Raw genomic sequence first — 20,707 nt, 5'->3', positions numbered from 1 at the left:
TGGTCTTTGATTCAATGCACTCATTTAGTCTGCAGGAGAAAACTTACAGGGTTTTAGAGAAACACTCTACACTTACAGCTGGCGATGGGAGTCCCAGGAGGCTGGAGTCTTATCATAGTAATGAAAAGAGCAGCAGGGGCTTGCAATTATGTTTACTACCCGCATATTGTATACAGATATATGTCTTCTCATTCTCAAAATGGTTCTTTCTTGACTTTGAAGACCAGGAAGTTGAGGCCCAAAGAAGTTCAGATCCACACAACTAACAAGCACTGAAGCCAAGACTCAAATTCCATTTCCTGGCTCTTGACCTTAAACCTGCCAACTACACTGTTCACCTTTATGCTGCTCTGTGCTGTTCTGTAGTTAGGATCTCTTCCTTAATACCGGACATAATTTTTTTTTCAGAAAGGTTACGCTCCTTGCATCACACATTTCAGTGACCAGTCCCTATTGGCCTCCAAATAACACAGGACAAGGAACCCTGTAGACTGGCCTCTCCAAAGACTAAGCACACTGCTTTGTCACAAGCCAACAGTTTATGTGGCACTTGCTTCTTTGTCCTTGTGTTACATCGTCTTTCACCATCATGGCCTTCCTCCTCTAAATTCCAACCACATTTGTGACTTCAAACGTGTTAATTTCGTCTGAAACAGAGATAAATCTGTGTATTACTTGTGGCATAAGTCACAGCTCATCTAACATGTCTTCTCACCAAAAGAAGGGCAGGGAGATTTCTCACAAGATTTTTATACATACCTTCTAATAAGGATTTAAAAACTAAACTATAGCCATTATAAATTTACTGAGTTAGAGACGCACTATGTACAGCTTCACTCCTGGGAGTCTACACACGAGAGAGAGAGAGAGAGAGAGAGAGAGAGAGAGAGAGAGAGAGAGAGAGAGAGGATGCTTTCCCCATTTGGAAGATAAGAAAACTGAGGCTGAAAGCCCAGCTCTGTTAAGTAAGCACACTAAGGTGCCCAAGCCCCAGTCAGAGCAGGACAAGGAAGGGCAGAGACCTAGGCCAGTTTTCCCTCCCTCTTTTTAAAGAAAGAAATACCTGGCAAGTTTCCCCCTACAGAAGGCATTGCTCCAAATGGGCCCATGTCTTTTCCTTCAGGCTTTTCAGAGCCTGCATGTGTTGGGCTGGCAGAGCTCATATACCTGGGACTCATTAAATGGCAAGCAACTTTGAATTTGACCAATTCTTCCAGAGAGCCTCCACCTGGCCCAGAACCTCAGGCATGCTTTACCCAGAGGAAACTCCATTCACATCCAGCCTTCCCCAAAGCTTACCAACTCTGATATCATCCTGTAACCATCCATTGCCCTGGCTACTCAATGAGGAACTACAAGAACACACTCCAAAAGCAACAAGCAGCACTCCGTACAAGCCAAGCCAGCACATGGCAAGCACCTGGCATAGCCCTTGAAAGTCACTGTACAGGTTGGAAAGGAGACCCAAGACCACATGAAACAAAACAATTCCCAGCATCAGAATATCCCCAGAACATGACACTGAATTCCCCTGGGACTAGCTTAGACAAAAGGAGGATCTCTGCAGGGCCAGCAGGAAAGGAGGGAGGAAACAGGGGAGGGGGACCAGGGAGGATGCAGGGCAGAGAGAAGAGGAGGAAAAGAAAAGGAGAAAGAAAAAGAAGAGATGCTAATGAAGACATCAAACAGGAAAGGTCAGTTTTGTCCTCCATCCTATGCAACAGTCAAGGAAAAGAAAGAATGCATTTTTCCTTTCTCTTCTTCACTTTAAACAAAAATTAAGCATTTCATTTTCTTCTCTAAAACACTGTTCTTCCATAATTATAATGTTCTTTCCTGATGCCAGCAGTGCTGAGGGAAAGGATGTTTGACTGCCCCCAAAGACCCTAAAAGTAGCTACATCCTAAAGCTAAACCTTGCAGGACATCAGGCCCCAGGGACAGGGACAAGGAGGGCAGCGTCCACTTACTGGCATCCCAGTTGCTACTGCTAACTCTCTCACAAACCCAGGGTATATACCTGATCTGGTAAAGAAAGCAAGGTTAAGAAAACTTCATTTCTGTGGTAACAGGATGGCTTATCCAACATTTCCACCTAAGGTCTTTAGATTTCATGCACAGGCCTACTGCACACACACCTCTTAGCTCTCTACCTGTCTTCCCTGCATGCCCAGCAGGCTGCAGTGCTTTAGGCATGACATGTGAAGCTTACAGAGTGAGACAAACACAAGAAAGTTAGCTGATCTCACAATCTACACAGAAAACTGAAAACTGCCTCAAAATTACACAATATATTTGCTGACCAAGACCCAAGAGGGGCCATCCACAGACTACTCAAAGCAGCATATGCTATGGGGAAAAGCAGCACATCAGCTCAGGCCCATAAAGGCCCTGGCAACCAGAGAGCCAAGCAGCACCCCGAGAAACAAAGGGGAGGGCCTGAAAGCAGTGACTAGAGTGAGTACTCACAGCAGGGGTGGCCAGAATAGTTTTTCTAGCTTTGTCACAGAGCCAAGTCCCAATGGTTCCTCTCACTAGCTGACAACCTGCAGAAAATGCTTGGCTCTCTTGAACACTGCCACAATACTCACAATACTCACATGGATACACTACTCCTGCCTGTTCATTTGGGAACACCATTCTCAACTTTTTCCAGTGTTTGTCACTTCTGATATTTATACAAAAAAAAGCAAAGTATCCATGTGTGTTTTGAAATAGAATCATAATTTATGCTGGAAAACAACAATTACTTGATGTTCACTAGAAAGGCCAGGCTGGCTGTGCAGAAGTGTTCGGTCATGGGAACCAACAGAGAAGGATTAAGCATTGCTGGTCTTCCCTCCTTGCAACACTTGTGGAGGAAAATCTGGTATAAGGAAACTCTTCAGAAGAATGACTCTACCTACCTCCCAGACAGGACAGCATGCAGAACATTCTCTCACAGATTCATTCTATCTTGTCACCATGTCTCCCTGGTGTGGCCACATACTGCAGAGGTGTCACTTATTTTGCTCCATTATGAGCTTACAATGACCCAACACACAGCATCCAAGAGCTTAACTTGAAATTACCACACAGAACACGAGTTCCATTCCTGGTCGCCAGTCCTGCCATGGGAGTGAAAAGCCAAAGCCACTCTGAGTCACACAAAAAAAAAAACAGCTTCTTACCCAAAAGAGGCTCCTTTGGAAACTCAGGGCTCTAGCATTTTTTCAAAAATTCTGTTCTTGGAAAAATGTTTGTTAAGCAGTCTCTTTTGCAAGTCTAAAGTGTAAAAGTCTTTCTTTTATACCCAGACCCATGTAGAATTCAGGTAGGTCATAGGAAAACCAGTGAGGCTGCCACCCATTGACACTGCACTCAGTGCTGTACAATTCACATTTAAATTGAAAGTCATGGGTCAATTAAAGACCACAAGGAATGCTATACCTACCCCATGGCTTATGCGGCACCTATTTTACACTCCCTTTGGAAGACACATGATTACAAACAACTAGAAGACATACAGGGCTCAGCCTGAAACTGTCTCCTTGATGGCTATCATGGGACTGAGGTGGTGGACAGCTCTTTGTATCTGAGTTTCGCTGTGCTTGGCTGCAATACTCATTGGGGCTAGCAACGGACATACTCAAGGCAGCAAGTAAACAAGCAATATGGAAAAAACTGGCTTGTCTCCAGTCAGGAATTCATGTCCTTGTCTCTATCCTCCTGTCCAAAAGCCCCACTACCCTTGACACTTATACTGGTCAGGGTCTCTTCTGCTCTATGCATGAGCTTTATAGACATGCTATTGATGCAGTTACCCCATGCAAGACATTGCCTACACCTGGGGTGCAGAGGCAGCTCAGAAAGGCCAGGTGATTCCCATGGGGGTACCAAGACAAGTTATGGCTACTCCTATGCCTGGTCTCCCTTTGTTCCCTCAAGCTGCTCTGTCACCTATAGCGTGTTATCAGTGAGTGGGCCCTGACCACACTGCTGTCATCAGTTAAACTCTATTGGACATCAACATCCTAGAAACACCTGAGATTAGGAGGCATACTGAGGGAAGGATGGGGGCTCCCAGTTCTGTAGCAACTGAAATCTGGTAGGGGCTAGGATCAGCATTTCAGTGTATGTCCTTCTGGCCTGAAAGTTTCTGAAAATGGGCAAATCCTTATAAAAAGCAGGCATGGCCAATATCAAGGAATACCAGGATGCAGGGAAGCCACTTTATAGAAAAAGAAAGCAAAATGAAAGAATAAAGGGTGGATGGCTGACATTTACGCCTTCAAATGCTTTAAAAGTTAAGACAGATAATCTTTACATTGATGTGAAAGAGGGAGAAAATACACTTGACCCTTTGCTCCAAACAAAAATCTGCCCATCTGGTTTTTAATTAGAAAGCCATTGTTTTGCTTCTGCGACACTGTGTAACCTCTGTCACTGTCGTACAAGTCTTGCAAACCATATTTTCATTGATTAAAAAAAATTAAAAATAAACATTGAAAGAAACAATATTTTTCTTTTTAGGGAAAAGAAGGCTTACAAGAAGCAAGGTTTTGAAGGGGTCATGTATTTAAAGGCATATATGAGGACTCATCACAACTGTGGCTTACAGTTTATTTTGTCTTGAAAACATCTGAGGTCATTCTAACTGTGCTGACCTGTGAACTCACACATGATCACCTATCTGAGACTGCAAGTAAACACTGCCCTCTTGTGCACCAAACAGCTCCAACTAGCAGGGTGTATCTACCCACATCCAGTAGATAGCTTATGGGGTAGAGCTGGGTCTCCCAGCCTGGGGACTTGTCAGGAAGAGAAAGACACACATCTGTTACTAGAGTGTTTGCTGTGTATCCCCAGATTGCCTTCTGAGGCAGATTTTGAGATAAGAAGAACAGGGAAGACTCAGCTGGAGAAATCAGACTAAACGCAATGGACTCCTACAGTTCCTAGGAAACACTCAAAAAGCTGTTGGTTGTCGTGGGAACTTTTATTATGCACTTTTAAAAACTTTTAGAAATGATTGATAAACTTAAAATAATGAGTAAGGTGCACATCCATTTAGCTAAGAAATCTGCACAGAAGAAAAAAAACTCATTTGGTTCCAGAGCAGAAAAGGGGGCAAGAGCCCCTCAGGTTGCTTCTGCTCTGGTGACTACACCAAAGCACAGACACAAGCACTTCCTGGAGACAGAAGGCCAAGCTGGCATCTCAAGAAAGCTCTAAAGATGTCTGTTACTGTTCCCTTGTTTTGAGAAAAGGGAACTAGAGGTGTAGCTCAGTGGCAGGGTGGATCCCAGGCCCCTAGGTCCAACAACCCAATACTGCAACAAAAGGACATGGCGAACTTAGGAAAGGGCAGAAGACACCCACAGGAATCTGAGGCCAGTGTCACCTGCTCAGTAGCAAAGCCCTGGGGAAGGAGCTGGGCATCTCTGAAATCAGTTTCCAGTTCTGTTCTAAACAACGAATCATCAGAATGTTAGTACTCATTCTTCTACTTCATGGACACAACTGGGAGACAAAACCATTGCAACCTCGGTTCTCCCAAAAAGGTAAACTCTGCCCTATCCCTACCTTATGAGTTACCTTCCACCCAGGACATCCCACAGGAGGGATGGGAGGGAAACATCAAGGACAGCATGCCAAGAAGACAAGCAAAGAAAGACATGTGGCCAAGTTTCAGCCACATCCTATCCGCTCACCAGCTCTGCGAGCAGAAGCCTAACTTGACATCTCTGCTGTCCACTCAGGAATGCTTCCTTCCCACTCTGTGGCTAGAGCCAGAGATGCCAGTGTGCCAGTGTCTACTGGTTAATCACAACTACAGAATAGTGAAACTTCTGTCAGGCCAGGATCGCCTGCAAACCCTATTTCCACCTCAGCCACTGCTCTACCAAAGGAAACAGTACAGAGTGTTCACCTAGTACACACAAGGCCCTAGATCCTATTCTTCAATACTGCAACGAGAACAACAAAAAGAGCTTAAGGGAAAGGTAGAAAACACCCACATAAATCTGAGGTCTGGTAACAGAAACAGACAGCACTAAGGACACACAAAAGCCAGCAGAAAAAGCTTGGTGTGGCCACATACCTCCAAAGGGCTGGTCTGTGTGTCCCTGGATCACAACATACCATTGGTTATCCTCCAGCAAAACCAGAACTAGCAGAGTCCAAGTGTGCATATCTGCCCAAAGATAGCTGCAATTCCCTCCCACCCACTGTCCCTATTACAAACCAATCCAAGCTGCCCCTCCTCAAAGCCCTTGTAGATGCTGTTCCCCTGTCATGCAGTACCTATCCTCAACTCACCAGTGGCTGGCCCCAATCTTCTCCAGAATTTACTTTCAACACCATCACCTCAGGGAGGTCTCAAGGAGATGCCCCAAAAACAACAGTCCTGTATCATCCTTAGTACTGACTACAGCTCACAATTCTTCGTGGTTTTGCTTACTTCCTAATACTTGCCCCCACCTGTCTGGAAAGCTAGGGCTACTTCTGCCTTGCTAGCATGCAAATCTCTCTGAGACTGCTGAATGGACTTGATTAATATGATGATCCAGCTCTCCTCCTGTGCCATCAAGGTAGTAGAATTTTTAAGGTCCACCTTGCCCTACTTTTAGGATATTAAGAGGCCCAAGGAAAAACATAAAGTCAAGAAGCTGAGACAGGGGTTCTAGAAATCCCAAAGCCTGCAATAAAGTGTATGACACAAAACAAGCAAGGTCCAGTCTCAATCACCATACATTAGATGTCCACAAGGACTTGTGCTAGTACCGTCATGGTCACATTGCCCAAAACAAAAAAGAAGTGAAGGATGGATTGACTAGTTGGTGGAGGGAAGAGAAAGGCAGGATGGAACAAGCATCAGGGAGTCAGTCTTGAGCAGTAACAGGACAGAAGAATACCAGAGCCCTTCCCCAGACTTGAGGAGCCTTCTTGCTGATCCCAGGAAGTTCACTAGTATGCAGTCTTTTATAGTGGTCAGTGGGACCCGATAATCACCACTGATTTCCCAGGTTCCTAAGAACTTGGCACTCCAGGATTTTATATTCAGCAGGACTACCTATCAGAGCCAATCACCTCTTTGGTCATGATGTCAGGCAGGACATGGCAGAGCTGAGTTTGCCCACTGGATAGCTGGAGGCCTCCATCTCCTTTACCAGCATCAGCCACGGGCTTGCATTACGCTCATTTCCCCATCTCTGAGCTCTGGGGCAAGTTTAAAAGTTCCCCCCCGCCTCAGAATCAGGTCTGAATTAATACCCTTCCTCAAAAGAACGCCAGTAGCAAAGTGAAAACAGACGCACTAGACAATGCCCTTTGAAAGCCTCAGCAGGGACAGCGGGTGACAATGCAGCCAGTGGCTCTGAAAGAAACCTTAAGGTTAAAGGTTCATGAAGGCAGAAGAATTACCAAAGTACAAGTTTGTTCAAATTTCCTCCTGCAGATTTAAACAACTAGGGTCAAGCTGAAGATTGCCAACAAAACCCTGTCAGATGACACAGCCCTTTTGAACTGCAAGGAGAAAGGAAAATACACGGCCTGGGAGGGATCTATGCTATAGCTTTTAAAAATGTTCTTGAAAGGGTCACCCCTGTTAACTCAAAATCAGCCTGCCGAAGGATGTTTGAATATCGCTACTCTACAAAAACAGGGCTGCTGGGCCCTCACCGTGTGCGGCGAGCCACACCGAGGTCGTCGTGTTCTCGGCATTAGTGTGCTGACCCTCTGTGGGCCGTGAAATTAACCATCAGCACAGCAGAAATCTGCTATGAGTTAAACTACTTTGCTACGCAAAGTGGCCTGAAAATGAAAAGTGAGGATTGAATTTCCATTGAAAGATTAACTTGTCTAACCTCAAGGCAGGCTTCCTCCACTGTTGAACTCTGGTCAGTCCCGTAAAGCACCACAGGAATAAGGCTGTTTGGTGCAGGCAGTAGGATTGATCTGCTCTTCATTCATCCATCCATCCACCCATCCATTCATCCATCCATCCACCCATCCATCCAGTAACTCCTGAGTGCCTATACATATGTGCCAATTATTCAAATGGGGCCAAATCCCAGCCCATTCCCTTAGAGCCAAATTAAATAACAACAGGCCCCAGCCCACAAAGAGTTTACCCAGTAAATACAAAATGAGTAAGATGGAAGGAATAAGCTCCTAAGAGTATGAACAGGGTGCTATAAGCCATCAGTGAAGCTACCTAGTATAGCCTGAGGAGATCAGGCTCCCCAGAAAAATGCTTGTTATCAGAAGGCACCGTCTGAGAGAGCATGTTCTGTCTGTGTAGAAGTATCCAAGCAGTGTCATGTGGTCCCAGAGGGAGAAAACCCAAAACCTATCAGGAAGGACCATATCAGTCATGATGAGGGGCTTGGGCTTTCTGCCAACAGAGAGCAACTGAAGACTTAAGCAGAGAGGTATCGAAAGTACCTAGGAAGAATTTCTGGTTGCAGACTGGGAGATTGAGTTCATTCTGTCAGGAGCTAAGTCTGGCCCAAAGCAGCAGTCACACTGATGGAACTGCTGGAGGTACGAGGCCAGCAAATGGCTCCTGTGAGGATGAGGAGGAGGAAAGTCCAGGGGTCATTTCATAGGTCATGCTTTGAAGGGGCACTAGGAAGGTAACCAGGGTGAGGGGGGACTGGTAGGTGTACAAAACCAGTAGAGAGCAAGTTTGGAATTCAAGAAAGGAAAGGAGCCCCAAGCTCCTTCCCAGAAAGATAACAGCCCCTAGTAACAAACCATACGCAGTGGATAGCAACCAACCCTGAGCTTCAGTAGGGACGCAGAACTAGTCCTATCTCGGTCCATGCAGCACTGCAGTGAGGTACAATTTGTATTCCATGCCTTGATACAAAGGCTCTAATGGCTACCCAACACTCACAGTCACACTACAGGACTACACAATCAGAACATTACTATCTGAGCCTGTTACTAGCTTCCTTTCTGTGAATTCCATGCTCTGCTTCTGCCTTGTCTGTCTATATACTCTGGGTCCTCTTTGCTAAAATGGCCCCCATCATCTCACCAGTAAGCTCTCAACAATATGCACTGGGAAGTTCTGTTGGAAATAAGGAGTCCTTCAGAGCAGGATGTTAGGCTATGCAGTAAAGGGGCCCTGGCAATAGATGTCTACTGGATGCCAATCCTTGCCAGTTTGTGGTTTTCTTGTCTCTAGGTGTCAGGCTGAAGTGTTAAAGAAATAGAGCCTTCTTTCTTAGGTCTGTCTTCCTCTTCTAGAGCTAAGCTCTGCAGATCATCTCTGAGCTTGCCCTAAGCCATCATTTCTAGAATAGGAAATACCTAAGTACACGCATACTGGGTCTCTGGTGCCTGTGCCAAGTAAGGAAGATGAATCACCTGGAAACAACCACAGTGGAGTAGCTGTCTTCAGATGTCACAATACAATGCAGATGAGCAGTTTGCGCTCTAGTGTCAAGGTCAGATGGCCAAGGGCAGCAGCCATTAATTTACCCTAGGCTTTAAACCTACAGGAAAAGGCCATTCCCAGCAGGTCCTTCAACCAAGTAGAGCAACATTAGTGCATTTCCAGCACTGTTTTTAAAAGAAAACGTCAAGTTTATCTTTAGGTAGCACCTGTGTGTGCCACCAAATAAATATCCTCAGGAAGTAGGTTAAAGACAAAGGAAATCATTTTAGTCGTCCTGAAGGCTCCACGACAAGAGAAACATCATCACAATACAGTGACAGAGAAAGAGGGAAAGTCAACTCTTAACAGCTAAGTTGTTTTTTCTCCTGCCAAGAGGAGCATCGACATTAGCTAAGTCTTCCCTCCTATCCAGTGAGGACACTTCAAAGCAGCAGAGGCCCCCACCTACACAGCACAAGAAAATGAAAGACCCAATTAACAAGAAGCAAAACTCAAATAGTTCAGAGAAGAGTGGTGAGCAGTGCAGGGGAGGATGTGAGCAGTGCAGGGGAGGATGGTGAGCAGTGCAGGGGAGGATGGTGACAGAACTTGTGCCCCTGTGCCTGTGACCATCTGACTTGATTATTATATATTATATCAATTTTATCACAATTAAAAACAGATTTTATATTTTTAGATATGAAGTATAGTTACATGCTACAGTATGGATTAACTTGAAAAAGCATGCTCTACACTGGGAAAGTCGTAATACTAGACACACACACACCCGGTGAGGGGCAGAAGCAGGAACACTGCAAGGTCAAGGTCAGCATGGGCTATCCAGTGAGACCCTTTTTTCAAAACAACTACAAAGCATATCCCAACCACAAGACAGACACAAGATAATTCAATTTCTGTCAAATTCTAGAAAAGGCGAATCTACAGAGCTGTGAAGGAGGCAGCAGCTGCCCAGGTCTGCAGAACTGATCGTGAGCAAACACAGCACTTCTTTGTGGAGGACAGACACCATAAGCACATGAGAAACCACTGATCATGATGAACTGCATGCTATCTGAACTAAACTGCTTTTAAAAATTATCATATACTTTCTGTGCGGCAGGCAGAGAGCTACAGAAGAACGGGCATTGTCCCTATCCCACCGTGCTTCCAACAGCAGAGGACAAAATGCTGCTCAGCTCAGACCGGCTCCTAGCCCACAGGCTGCTGCCTCAGAAACGCCACCCTCCTGGAACCGGGGCTATAAGGTCGCTGAAGGCCAGAGCTATGGACAGCATCACCTTCTACATGCTACCAAAGCCGTTATTGGGAAGAGAACAGATAATCATGAAAGGCTCAGCCCCAGCCTGACTGACATTCCACTGAACAAAAGAATGACCAAGAAGGGCCAGGTCCTGGGGCTTCATTTATAGGTTATATCTTCTGGGATGCCTGCCCAAATCTTACCCCAACTTGAATGAAGTGGTTCTGAAGGAAAATTCAGAGACGGATGCAAACAGGAGACGTTCAACGAAAAGCTTAAAAGCAATTAATTTTAAGTGATCACAGCTTTACCAAAGCTGTGGCTACAATTTCCTTCTGACTTTGATTATAACCTTCCAGTGAAATATTTGCCTCAAGAAGGCAAAGTCTTTGCATTATTTTCTATTCCTAGCATGACTACAAAAATATTCTTTGATTTAACATTTGATATGTTTTGTTCTCAAGGGCAAGCCCCATGAGAAGAAAAATGTACCCCAACGGAATGAAATATGACTACCTGCTTCCATTTTTCTTTCCTGTTGGTTCCTGCTCAAATATTCTGCATTAATTTAAACTCAAGACTGTGTCTGATGTTGTGCCGCTCCCACACTGTCACCTCAACCAAAGCAAAGTCACCCGCTGTCCAGCTCCAAGAGAAAGTGGCACAGAGCAGCTCAACTTGAGTCTCCGGGAGACAGCTAAGGCACTGCTGCTTGGAAGGAGATCAAGTGGGGTCAGGGAGCGATAAGGCGCCAGGCACAGCAGAAGCACTTGTATTTCTATAGCAGCACACTGCAGTGGGGAGGACTTCCTACTGACCAGAGAGCCTTTGAAGCAAGGGAAAGCAAGTAATTCACGTTGGTCCAGCATCACCTAATAGGAGAGTACAAAAGCTGTGCCAGACGGCAGAATCTTCCAGTGTGTGTGTGTGTGTGTGTGTGTGTGTGTGTGTGTGTGTGTACACTGGAAAGAACAGATATAGGCACAGAGAACAGGGAATCATGGCTCAGCAGTTGAAGGAAGCACTTCCCCTTCTACACCTAACTAAGCCTCAATGTTGTAGAACAGGTATGTAAGTGCCACACTTTAACAACACATGTTCCTACATGAATTCTTACAGAAAGACCAAAAGCAAAGAAAACAAAAAGCATTTTTCATATTTGTTTCCACTAGAATAGCACTCCTGTGTCCCCTGGTTGCCAAGGCCTAGATCTAAGCGCCCTCCACTTACCAAGCAGCAGTCTGGCCCTAGGTATGCATGCCTAAAGGCCAGTATGGACTACATGAGAAATTTGATTGATGACATACATTCTTTTCACACATAAACCCAGTTACATTCATGAGTCCAAAGGAAGGGTGTCAGACAGAATACAGAGGGATTTAAAGGGATGGGCCTGGAAAAGCAGATCACAGGCCAAAAGCTTTTACCCATTGAGCCCCAAGAGTACAGGAAATCAGAAAACCAATGATGACACATAGCTTAAGCTTTGCAAAGAAAGTTGTCTCAGGGTAACAAACCAAAATCGCCCTAAGCTCCCAAGTACAGTGACCAGGTCAGATGAACAAACTCTGGTTCATTCCTATCAGGGAGTGGCCCAGAGATGGCCCTGGCCATGTGGGGCTTGCATCACACAGTGGGTATGGGATGGGAGGGCTTGGAGACAAGTCGGTGGTGGCAGAAGAGCTGTACATTAACAACCAGAACAAAAGACTCAGAGACAATAGACTGTTAATCCTCACAGCCACCAGAAGACTATAAATTGCCAGGCCAAGAGTCCAGCATTTTTCAGCCTTCCTCTTTCCTACTGGAGTTAGATTGAAGATGAGCCTTAAGTCTCTCACCCCAACCCAAGTCTTTAAAACATACATTGTTTAATCTTTTTGAAGTTCTAACCCTGAAAGATTTATACTTGAAAATGGATTCGAGAAAAATATCGCCCTAAAGCACTACCATGAAGGGAGGGGGTGCGTGGACAGCACACTTTTCATTTACTCTAGGAAAGCCAGACAATGGCTGGAGAGGCACATGGGCTAAGTTCAAACCTGGCAAACAGTAACTGTGTCCCTGCTCTCTCTGAGGTACAGTTTTTTTCAACTGTAAAAAGTGAATTTCACCTTTACTCCCCAGGGAAGCTGTGAGGGTTAAGAAAATATTAACGAAATGGGCCGACGCACCAACCAGAACAGCACCAGATAACTGACACATGCATTTGTCACCTCCAGCCCCGAGTACCACCAGGTGCTTCAGCTCAGTTGCAAGAAAGATGAAATTCAGTTTTCATGAAGAAAGGATTCTTGTTTCTAGAGAGTTCATCTACGAGAACAATGGAATCAGAGAATGGGTTTTAACTTAAGAAACCATCATTTGAAGCTCAGTTGTGATTGCCTCCCCCAGGGGAGTATATATTCCACAAAGGGTCTGAACCACTCAGCAAACCACTCATAGTCCAAAGGCTCTCAACCTTCCTAACACTGTGACCTTTTAATACAGTTCATGTTGTAGTAGTACCCTCAACCACAAAAAAATTTTCGTTACTACTTACTAACTGTAATTTTGCTACTGTTATGAATCATAATGTAAATATCTGTTTTCCAAAGGTCTCAGGCAACTCTTATGAAAGGGTTGTTCAACCTCCCCCCATGGGGTTGCAACTGTTGGCATAGTCATCCAAGGATCCCAGGAGGAGAGGACTAGAAGACCACACCTCTGTGCACAATGTCCCTGCCTGCAACTTCGTACCCACAGCTCAGCTGGCCACATCATACATCTACACAGCAACAGCCTTCCAAAGTGCTCCAGGCCCTTAGGAGAAACGATCCCAAGGGCTCCCCTCTAGGATCTAACTCTGCTCAGACCTTCCACTGTAATGAACACACCGTCATATCCCATGACATCCTGCTGCACCCCAAGCTACCAGTTACCTCTGACCTTAACTGACAAAGCAGCCTCATCAAGTTGTTCCTTGCCCTAGGAAAGCTTTTCTTTCTAATGTGCCCACACCCTATCCCTCAACAAGAGGTGGGAAGTGTCTTCTTTTTTTAACAGAGAATCACTATGTTACCCAAGCAGGACTCAAATTCGTGGTCCAAGTAATCCTCTTGCCTCAGCAGACTGAGCAGGTAGACAAGTGCACTGCAGGCCCAGCTTTGTGAGTACTCCAACTTCTTTCTGTTCTCTGTGCATAGAACTCCAGAGATCTCTTGGGACATGGCAGGGTGCCTTTGTCAGCACTCTTGTCATCTCCTGGACACCAGGATGCACTTAAAGAGCTCAGCCCTGTCCTAACTCTGCCCACTAAATCACAACCAGCTAGGCCATCAGGTGAAACGCAGCTCTCTGTCCCTCAGAATTCTCTAAGAACCTGCTAGATGCCAGCCCAGGCAGCACAGAGTGCTGGCGAGTCAGATTCCACTCTGCTCTCAGAGCCCCAATTCTAGCCAATGATAAGTGACACAATACAAGGGGCATCAGGAAATGGGAAAGTATGAGGGGTAAGGGTTAGGGACACGCCATAGAGAGGTAGGTTGGGAGGACTCACTAACGAAGTGACATTTGAACTGGGACAAGCAACAAGGAGTCGGATATACCACAGAAGCAGTAGCAGGTGCAAAGACCTTGGGGGAAGCAACTGCTGACCTACTTAAGCAGTAGAAAAGACAGCAGCATGACTGAAGGCCAGAAACAGAAGAAAGTAGTCACTGAGGAGGCTCCAAGGAAGGCAGGGCCTGGATACTAAGCCTGGAACAAGGAGGCTGAATTAGTCCAAATACAATAATATACTGGAGAGTCAGGTATGGTGGTGTATACCTATAATCCCAGCACTGGGAGGCAGCCAGGTGGATCTCTGTGAGTTCTAGGCTAGCCTAGTCTACTTAGTGATTTCCAGAACAGTTAGGGCTAGAAAGACCCTGTGCCAATAACCAAACCAAACAAAAAAAGACTGAGAAGCTAGAAGCAAGAGCTGATATGACCTGATAAGTCCCTGAAAATAGGGACAGTGGATAAACTCCAACCACTGTTCGGGCAGCAGTGTCCAAATGGTGGGATTCCAAAGGCATTGCCAGGATCTGGCCTGTAGTTGGTTCAGGAAGGCAAGGGCATACTGACAGATGGACCCTAAGAACAGCTGAGAGATGGCTTCTAGCAGCAGCCCTGTACACTTTACCTGGCAGGCTTGCTTCCTCAACTAAAAACCAATGTAATGCCTCTAGTCCACAGGATACTGACCAGCTACAAGGTCCTCCTGGCCACAGGGTTAAGGCAGAACAGGCACTCCAAACAGGGGCATGCTTCCCTTCAAAAGGAAAACTTCCATCTTCCAGGTTCCCAAAAAGAAAGGTAGGGATCTAATCTCCCTAAGGAATAGTGGTCTCACCACTCCAGTGAGGTCAGGCCACATTTTAACACCAGAAAGAAGTTTTCTCAAGATATGAAGCAAGAAGACCAATAACAAGACAGACAATGGTGGCACACACTTTTAATAGCATCACTTGGGAGATGGAGGCAGGCGAACTCTGTGAATTCAAGGTTACAAAGCTAATCCCAGGGCAGTCAGGTTATACAAAGAAACTGATGTGGGAGTCCCCTCTGTATGCTGTGAATACCATTGGTTAATGAATAAAGCTGCTTTGGGCCTATTGCAGCACAGAATAGGGCAAGGCAGGAACTCCAAACAGAAAGAGGAGAGAGCAAGTAGAGTCAGGGAGAAGCCATGTAGGTAGCCGCCAGAGGAGAAAGATGCGAGCCACAAGTGGGAACCTTGCCAATAAGCCATGACCCTCATGCTAAAGTATAAAATAATAGAAATGAGTTAATTTAAGATGTAAGAGCTAGCTAGAAATATGCTTACGCTATTAGCCAAACAATATTGCAATCAATATAATTTCTACGTAATTATTTCGAGTCTGGGCAGCCAGGAAACAAATAAGCAGTCTCCACCTACGAGAAACCCTGTCTCAAAAACAAAAAAAAACAAAACAAAACAAAAAGGACAAACAACAACAACCAAGAAGAGAACAAATCCCCTTGTATGATTATATAGTCTCAATCAGAACACCAAGCACTCGGGCAGTAGCCATTTGATCCTATATACTGGGCTCATACTGAAACTGTTTTGTCACACAAAGAAGTTCTGTGTGAATGTACATATTGGAAGAGGTGAGCAGGGATTCAGAAAACTGGTGTCAAGGAAAGCCCCAGCTTGGGAAACAGGCAGGCCTTGACAGTCCAGCTTACTATCTGCATTCCTAAGTCCCAACTTCATGAGTGACTTCATGATAAACATGCTTTCTGCAAAGTTTGTCCAAGAAGCATAACTATTTGAAAAGAGCCATGTCAGAAAATAACTGCATGGTTAGTATTATCCAGTAGTGACGGAAGATCCAGAACTAGGTTCAAAGGCCACACAGCTAGAAAGGAAAAAAGCGGCAAACCCAGTTCTGTACACCTCCAAAAGAATGCCTGTCCTTTTGCCTGGCCTATATTTCAGATGTTTCTCCCCTTACAACCGGGCTCCATCCAATACAGTTACAGTATGTTGAAAACATAGTCTAAGTTAAGAAACACACTGAACACACAGAAGGTCTGGGCCTGCCAGCGTAGCAGTCAGTATCTGGTAAACAGTGATTTGCCCTCTGGACCTTAGGCTGACTAGGAGCTGGAGTTTGCTGCTTTGCTCGGTGTCCTGACAACCAAGTCAGAAACCAGGAAAGGTCAAAATTTTACTGAACTTGTACCATTTGCACACCATCATAAGGATGAAAAATCATGAAGTTATTACAAGGCAGATTCTGTATTTACCAGAAAAGACTTAATTGTTCTTTCCTTTTTTGTTGGTAACACTGAGGATAGGACCAAGAGATTCCTCCACACTAGGCAGATACTCCACCACTGCGACACATGCCAACCCACCTTCTCGTCTTTACCCTGTGTGCTCCACCTCCAATTTACACTAGTTTGGAGGACATTTTCTTTTCTTAAAAAAAATATTTATTTATTATGTATACAGTATTCTATCTGTGTGTATGCCTGCAGGCCAGAAAAGGGTACCAGACCTCATTACAGTTGGTTGCAAGCCACCATGTGGTTGCTGGGAATTGAACCTTTGGAATCAGGACCTTTGGAAGAGCAGGCAATGCTCTTAATCTCTGAGCCATCTCTCCAGCCCCTGGAGGACATTTTCTAAAACGTTTTCGAATATGACCAGTCAGAATAGAGCTGGAGATATTAGTTTTGTTGTTTCTTTACTGTGTGGTCTTTAATGAGTGGATTTTGGGTTGAACAGACAGTGCAAGAGAATGACTCTGGACAGGTAAGCCTCCTTTTCCACTTGAGGGAAACAGGAAAACGGTCTCAGAGAAAGGGAGGCCACAAAGATCAAAGCACTTAACTAATTACTGCAGCTGGGACCTGGAATGCCCAGGGACTAATGAACCATCTGCCCCATATACATTCAGGCATATGCTTAGAGAAAACTGCTGGAAAGAAACCCAAGGGCAAGGGGGCAGGCAGGAAATGGGTCACTGGGGTTACAGCAGGTAGTCTCAGCCATATACATACTTGTGTTGGGTACTTGTAAAAACAGGTTATGGGGTCCTGTCTCTAGACCTAAGTGTAGTTAAACAAGTGTGCAAAAGCAATTTTAAAAGGCATAAGAATAGTTTCATGGGCACACATGGAAGGGGTCCAGAGTTGAGCAGGGGTTTTGTTTATAAAGCCCTATTCCTAAGTAGCCTGTATTTAAAGACTAGTTAAGTGGTACAAATCCTAGGGGTAGATTTTAGCAGTACTCTTCACGACGGAAAACACACAGGCCCTTTGCCTTAGACCTAACTAACTCTGCTACACTAGAGCACGCCCCCAAAGCCTTCTGGATAGAATAGTCACTACTGCATGGCTAGCCAGCCCTGGAAAAGCCACGAAAGTCCATCAAGAAAATGCTAGTGTAAGTATACACAATGGAACTTTGTGTGAGTTTTTAAAATGAGTGGTGGAACTTTATGTTTCGAAACGGAGCAGTCTCCAGACAGTGATGATTATGTATAAAAAGGGAGAGAGAAAGCGCCCAGGGACAGGGCACTTGCCTCTTATGATCTGGGCACTAAGTTCGCGCTCTCCCGCCTCTCCCCGAAGTACTACAACAGGAGAAGAAAAGCCGGGATCTTTTCAAATCCGCGGTTTGCCGGCATTTCTGTGTACTTTTCCCGAAACCATCTATACATAGGACGCTGGGAACAATGTCTGGGACAGAGAATGCGGAGACCAAACGTCAGGTGAATGGTGACTTTTTTTGAAACTTTTGCGTACACACTTTTTGCAGGGTTTGTTTCCTTGACTGTTTTTCTAGGAAAGCATCTCGCTGCACGGCAGTGAAGGCGGGAACGGCGTTCGTGTCTGGGGCTGTGAGTTCGAGCCCCCAAGCCTCCCGGGAGGGTGGCCAGGCCTAGGCTGTCAGGCCAGTCCCTTCCCGCGAGCTCGGACCCCGAGCCCGGCTCCCGCCCCGGCCCGCGCTCACCGCCAATGATGGTCCGGATGAGGGAGGCGTGCCCGGGGCAGTCGACCAGCGTGACTTGCAGCTGCAAGTCGTCGGTCCCGGGTTCAGCCCCCGGCAACGGCACAACGAAACAGGAGAAGCCCAGGTCGAGCGTTATGCCGCGCTCGCGGCTCTGCGGCTGCTTGTCGAAGGCGGCGGTAGAGGCCGTAGTGCTCAGGGCGCGCGCCAGCGCTGTCTTGCCGCTGTCTATGTGACCCAGCACGCCCACATTCACATTCACCCGCCTGCCCGCCATGCCGCCGCCGCCTCGCACGCCGCCGCTTGAGCGCCGGCTAGGCGGTCCGCCCGCTAAGCCGCACCCCCCCGCAACCCGCGCCGAGCGCGCCGGTTCCGGCACGGAAGCTTCCGCCCTCGGGCGACCACAGCGCTACCGCGGGGCTGAGAGAACGTCGGGTATAAGCAAGGTGGGACTAGAGCCTAACTGCCTATGGTTGCTGTCACCGGGTTCCCCCAACGAAGTGTCGCCAGCCTGAGGGTGGAGATTCCTTCTTCCATGTATTCACCCTTCTATTCATTCACTCACCCACCCGTCCGACGTCCATCCATCCATCCTTTCTTCCTTCCATCATTCCACCCACCCATCCATCCATGCACCCTTATATCCTCCCATCCATCCCTCCAAATACGTTCCTTCGTTCATCATTCATTTCTGCCAGCCTTTATTAAGTGCAGACTGTGTACATAGCACTGGGACGTGGTGACCGACATATTTGCTGTGGAAGCAGGAGTGTGCCTAAGCTGGACTATCTGGAAAGAATAGAGATGGGGAGGTGAGCACCCTGGTAAGACTCAGGTGAGACCCCGTCAAGCACTGCCACTGGAATTCCAGTGCAGCCTGAGAAGTTCCCTTTGGAAACCTAGAAGCACGGTTAAAACATGGGAGAGGACCTCATTGACTCAGAGGAAAAAAACAACAACAACAACAAAAAAAAAACCTCACCTTGGAGTCTTGGCTACCATGGCAGGCTGCAATTTAAAATTTTGTTTGAAATGTGTAGTGAATGTTCTGTCAGCACAACTCCTTTCAGGTTTTGAAAGGTGCCTAGAACCATGAAAGAGGCCACAAACCTAAGTGGTTGCTCTGGCACAGACTAAAACCCAAAGAAAAGACGGTACCTGGGGCTTCACAAGGGAGAGATGAGGACTCCAGATCTTAACAACGCTGCTACTCGCTACTCCAACGTGAAGAGGAAGGGGCTCTTGGTTTCACACTGACACCAAGAGGATGCTGGCCCCGCTTTCTCTTCCTTCCATTTTTCTAGGGTATGAGAGGTTGGCATTTGAAAGTGAATTGTCCTCTGTTTTTGTTAAAGTTTCCATTGCTGTGAAGAGACACTGTGACCACAACAACTCTTATAAAGGAAAAGCATTTAATTGGGGGTGGCTTCTATTTTCAGAGGTGTAGTCCATTATCATCATAATGCTGTAGCTCAGAGTCCTTCATCTTGATACGCAGGCAATAGGAAGTGGTCTGAACCACTGGGTATGGCTTGAGCTTATATGAAATCTCAAGCCTGACTTCACAGTGACACACTTCCTCCCACAAAGCCACACCTACTCCAACAAGGCCACACTCCCAAAAGCACCTTACCCTTTGGGGGCCATTTCCTTTCAAACCACCACAACCTCACAGACTTGTTTGTTGAATGCTCAGGCCCCAGATGGTGGGCTTTTTTGTAAGATGAAGCTTAGCCGAAGGAAGTAGGTTACCGGGAGAGCGCCTTTGATGACTGTATTTTTGAAGGCTATATCTAGTAGTCCCTGGTCCTTTCCCCATTCTCGGCTTCCAGTCCACCATGAAGTAAGTAGTTCAGTCAGACCGGTACTTGTTCCTGTCACATAATGAGAAACTACTGTTCCACCACAGGTTCAGGGTTTCAAGCCCAAGTGACAGTGTACTGAAATCTCTGAAGCCACGAACTAAAACTAAAATTTCTTTAAGTTCCTTGTATAAGCATTTCATCACAATGGTGAAATATTATCTAATACAAAGCCTGACTTTGGAATGCTGAGAAATATTTCAGCTTTTGTTGCTAAAATCTTTTTGTGGGTGTAATGATCTGTTCTTTCTCTTTAAGAGACAAGCCATGCCCACTCCCCCCAACCCCATCTGCTGAGACAGGCTGATCTTCAGCTTCCAGCCTGAGTTCCCTCTCTTTTCCGCCTCCCTCTCCAAGAGGCAGCTTCTGCCTCTCCCCACTTCTCCCCTTCCCCCTTCTGTCCCTTCCTTCTCTCTCCCTCTCTCTCTGTCTTCTCTCTGTCCCCCCCTTCTCTTCTCTTCTCCCCTTCTCCCTCCCCCCTCCATAACCCACTGAATAAGATATCCAACCTCACTCCACATGGCGTGCCTATTCATGTCTCTGTCTGTTGCCTGCCGCCACGTGTCTCCCTGTCCTGGACCAGCCACTTCTCGGGGACCTACAGCCATCGGGAATCCTGCAGCATTTTTAATAATCCATTACAGTGGGCAGATGTGGATGTCATCTACCCCCTCTTCCTAAGGTTCCAAGGACAAATCAAAGGGCAGT

At 46.2% G+C, this 20,707-nt stretch overlaps 1 protein-coding gene across 1 annotated transcript in view; it reads right to left on the bottom strand.

Annotated features, from left to right (window-relative positions):
• Positions 1-18,444, bottom strand: part of Eefsec (eukaryotic elongation factor, selenocysteine-tRNA specific) — a 210,282-nt gene extending 191,838 nt beyond the window's left edge. The window contains exon 1 of the mRNA XM_048416458.3: positions 18,141-18,444. Coding sequence (XP_048272415.2) covers positions 18,141-18,414 — 274 coding nt within the window. The 5' untranslated portion in view covers positions 18,415-18,444. The remainder of the gene's footprint in view (positions 1-18,140) is intronic.
• Between the last annotated feature and the right edge of the window lie 2,263 nt (positions 18,445-20,707).

This window comes from Myodes glareolus, chromosome 6 (genome assembly GCF_982192425.1).
Source record: "Myodes glareolus chromosome 6, mMyoGla1.1, whole genome shotgun sequence".
In the NCBI taxonomy this organism is placed as follows: domain Eukaryota; kingdom Metazoa; phylum Chordata; class Mammalia; order Rodentia; family Cricetidae; genus Myodes; species Myodes glareolus.
The sequence above is the reverse complement of the archived record's forward strand: the minus strand, read 5'-3'. Positions and strand labels throughout refer to the sequence as shown.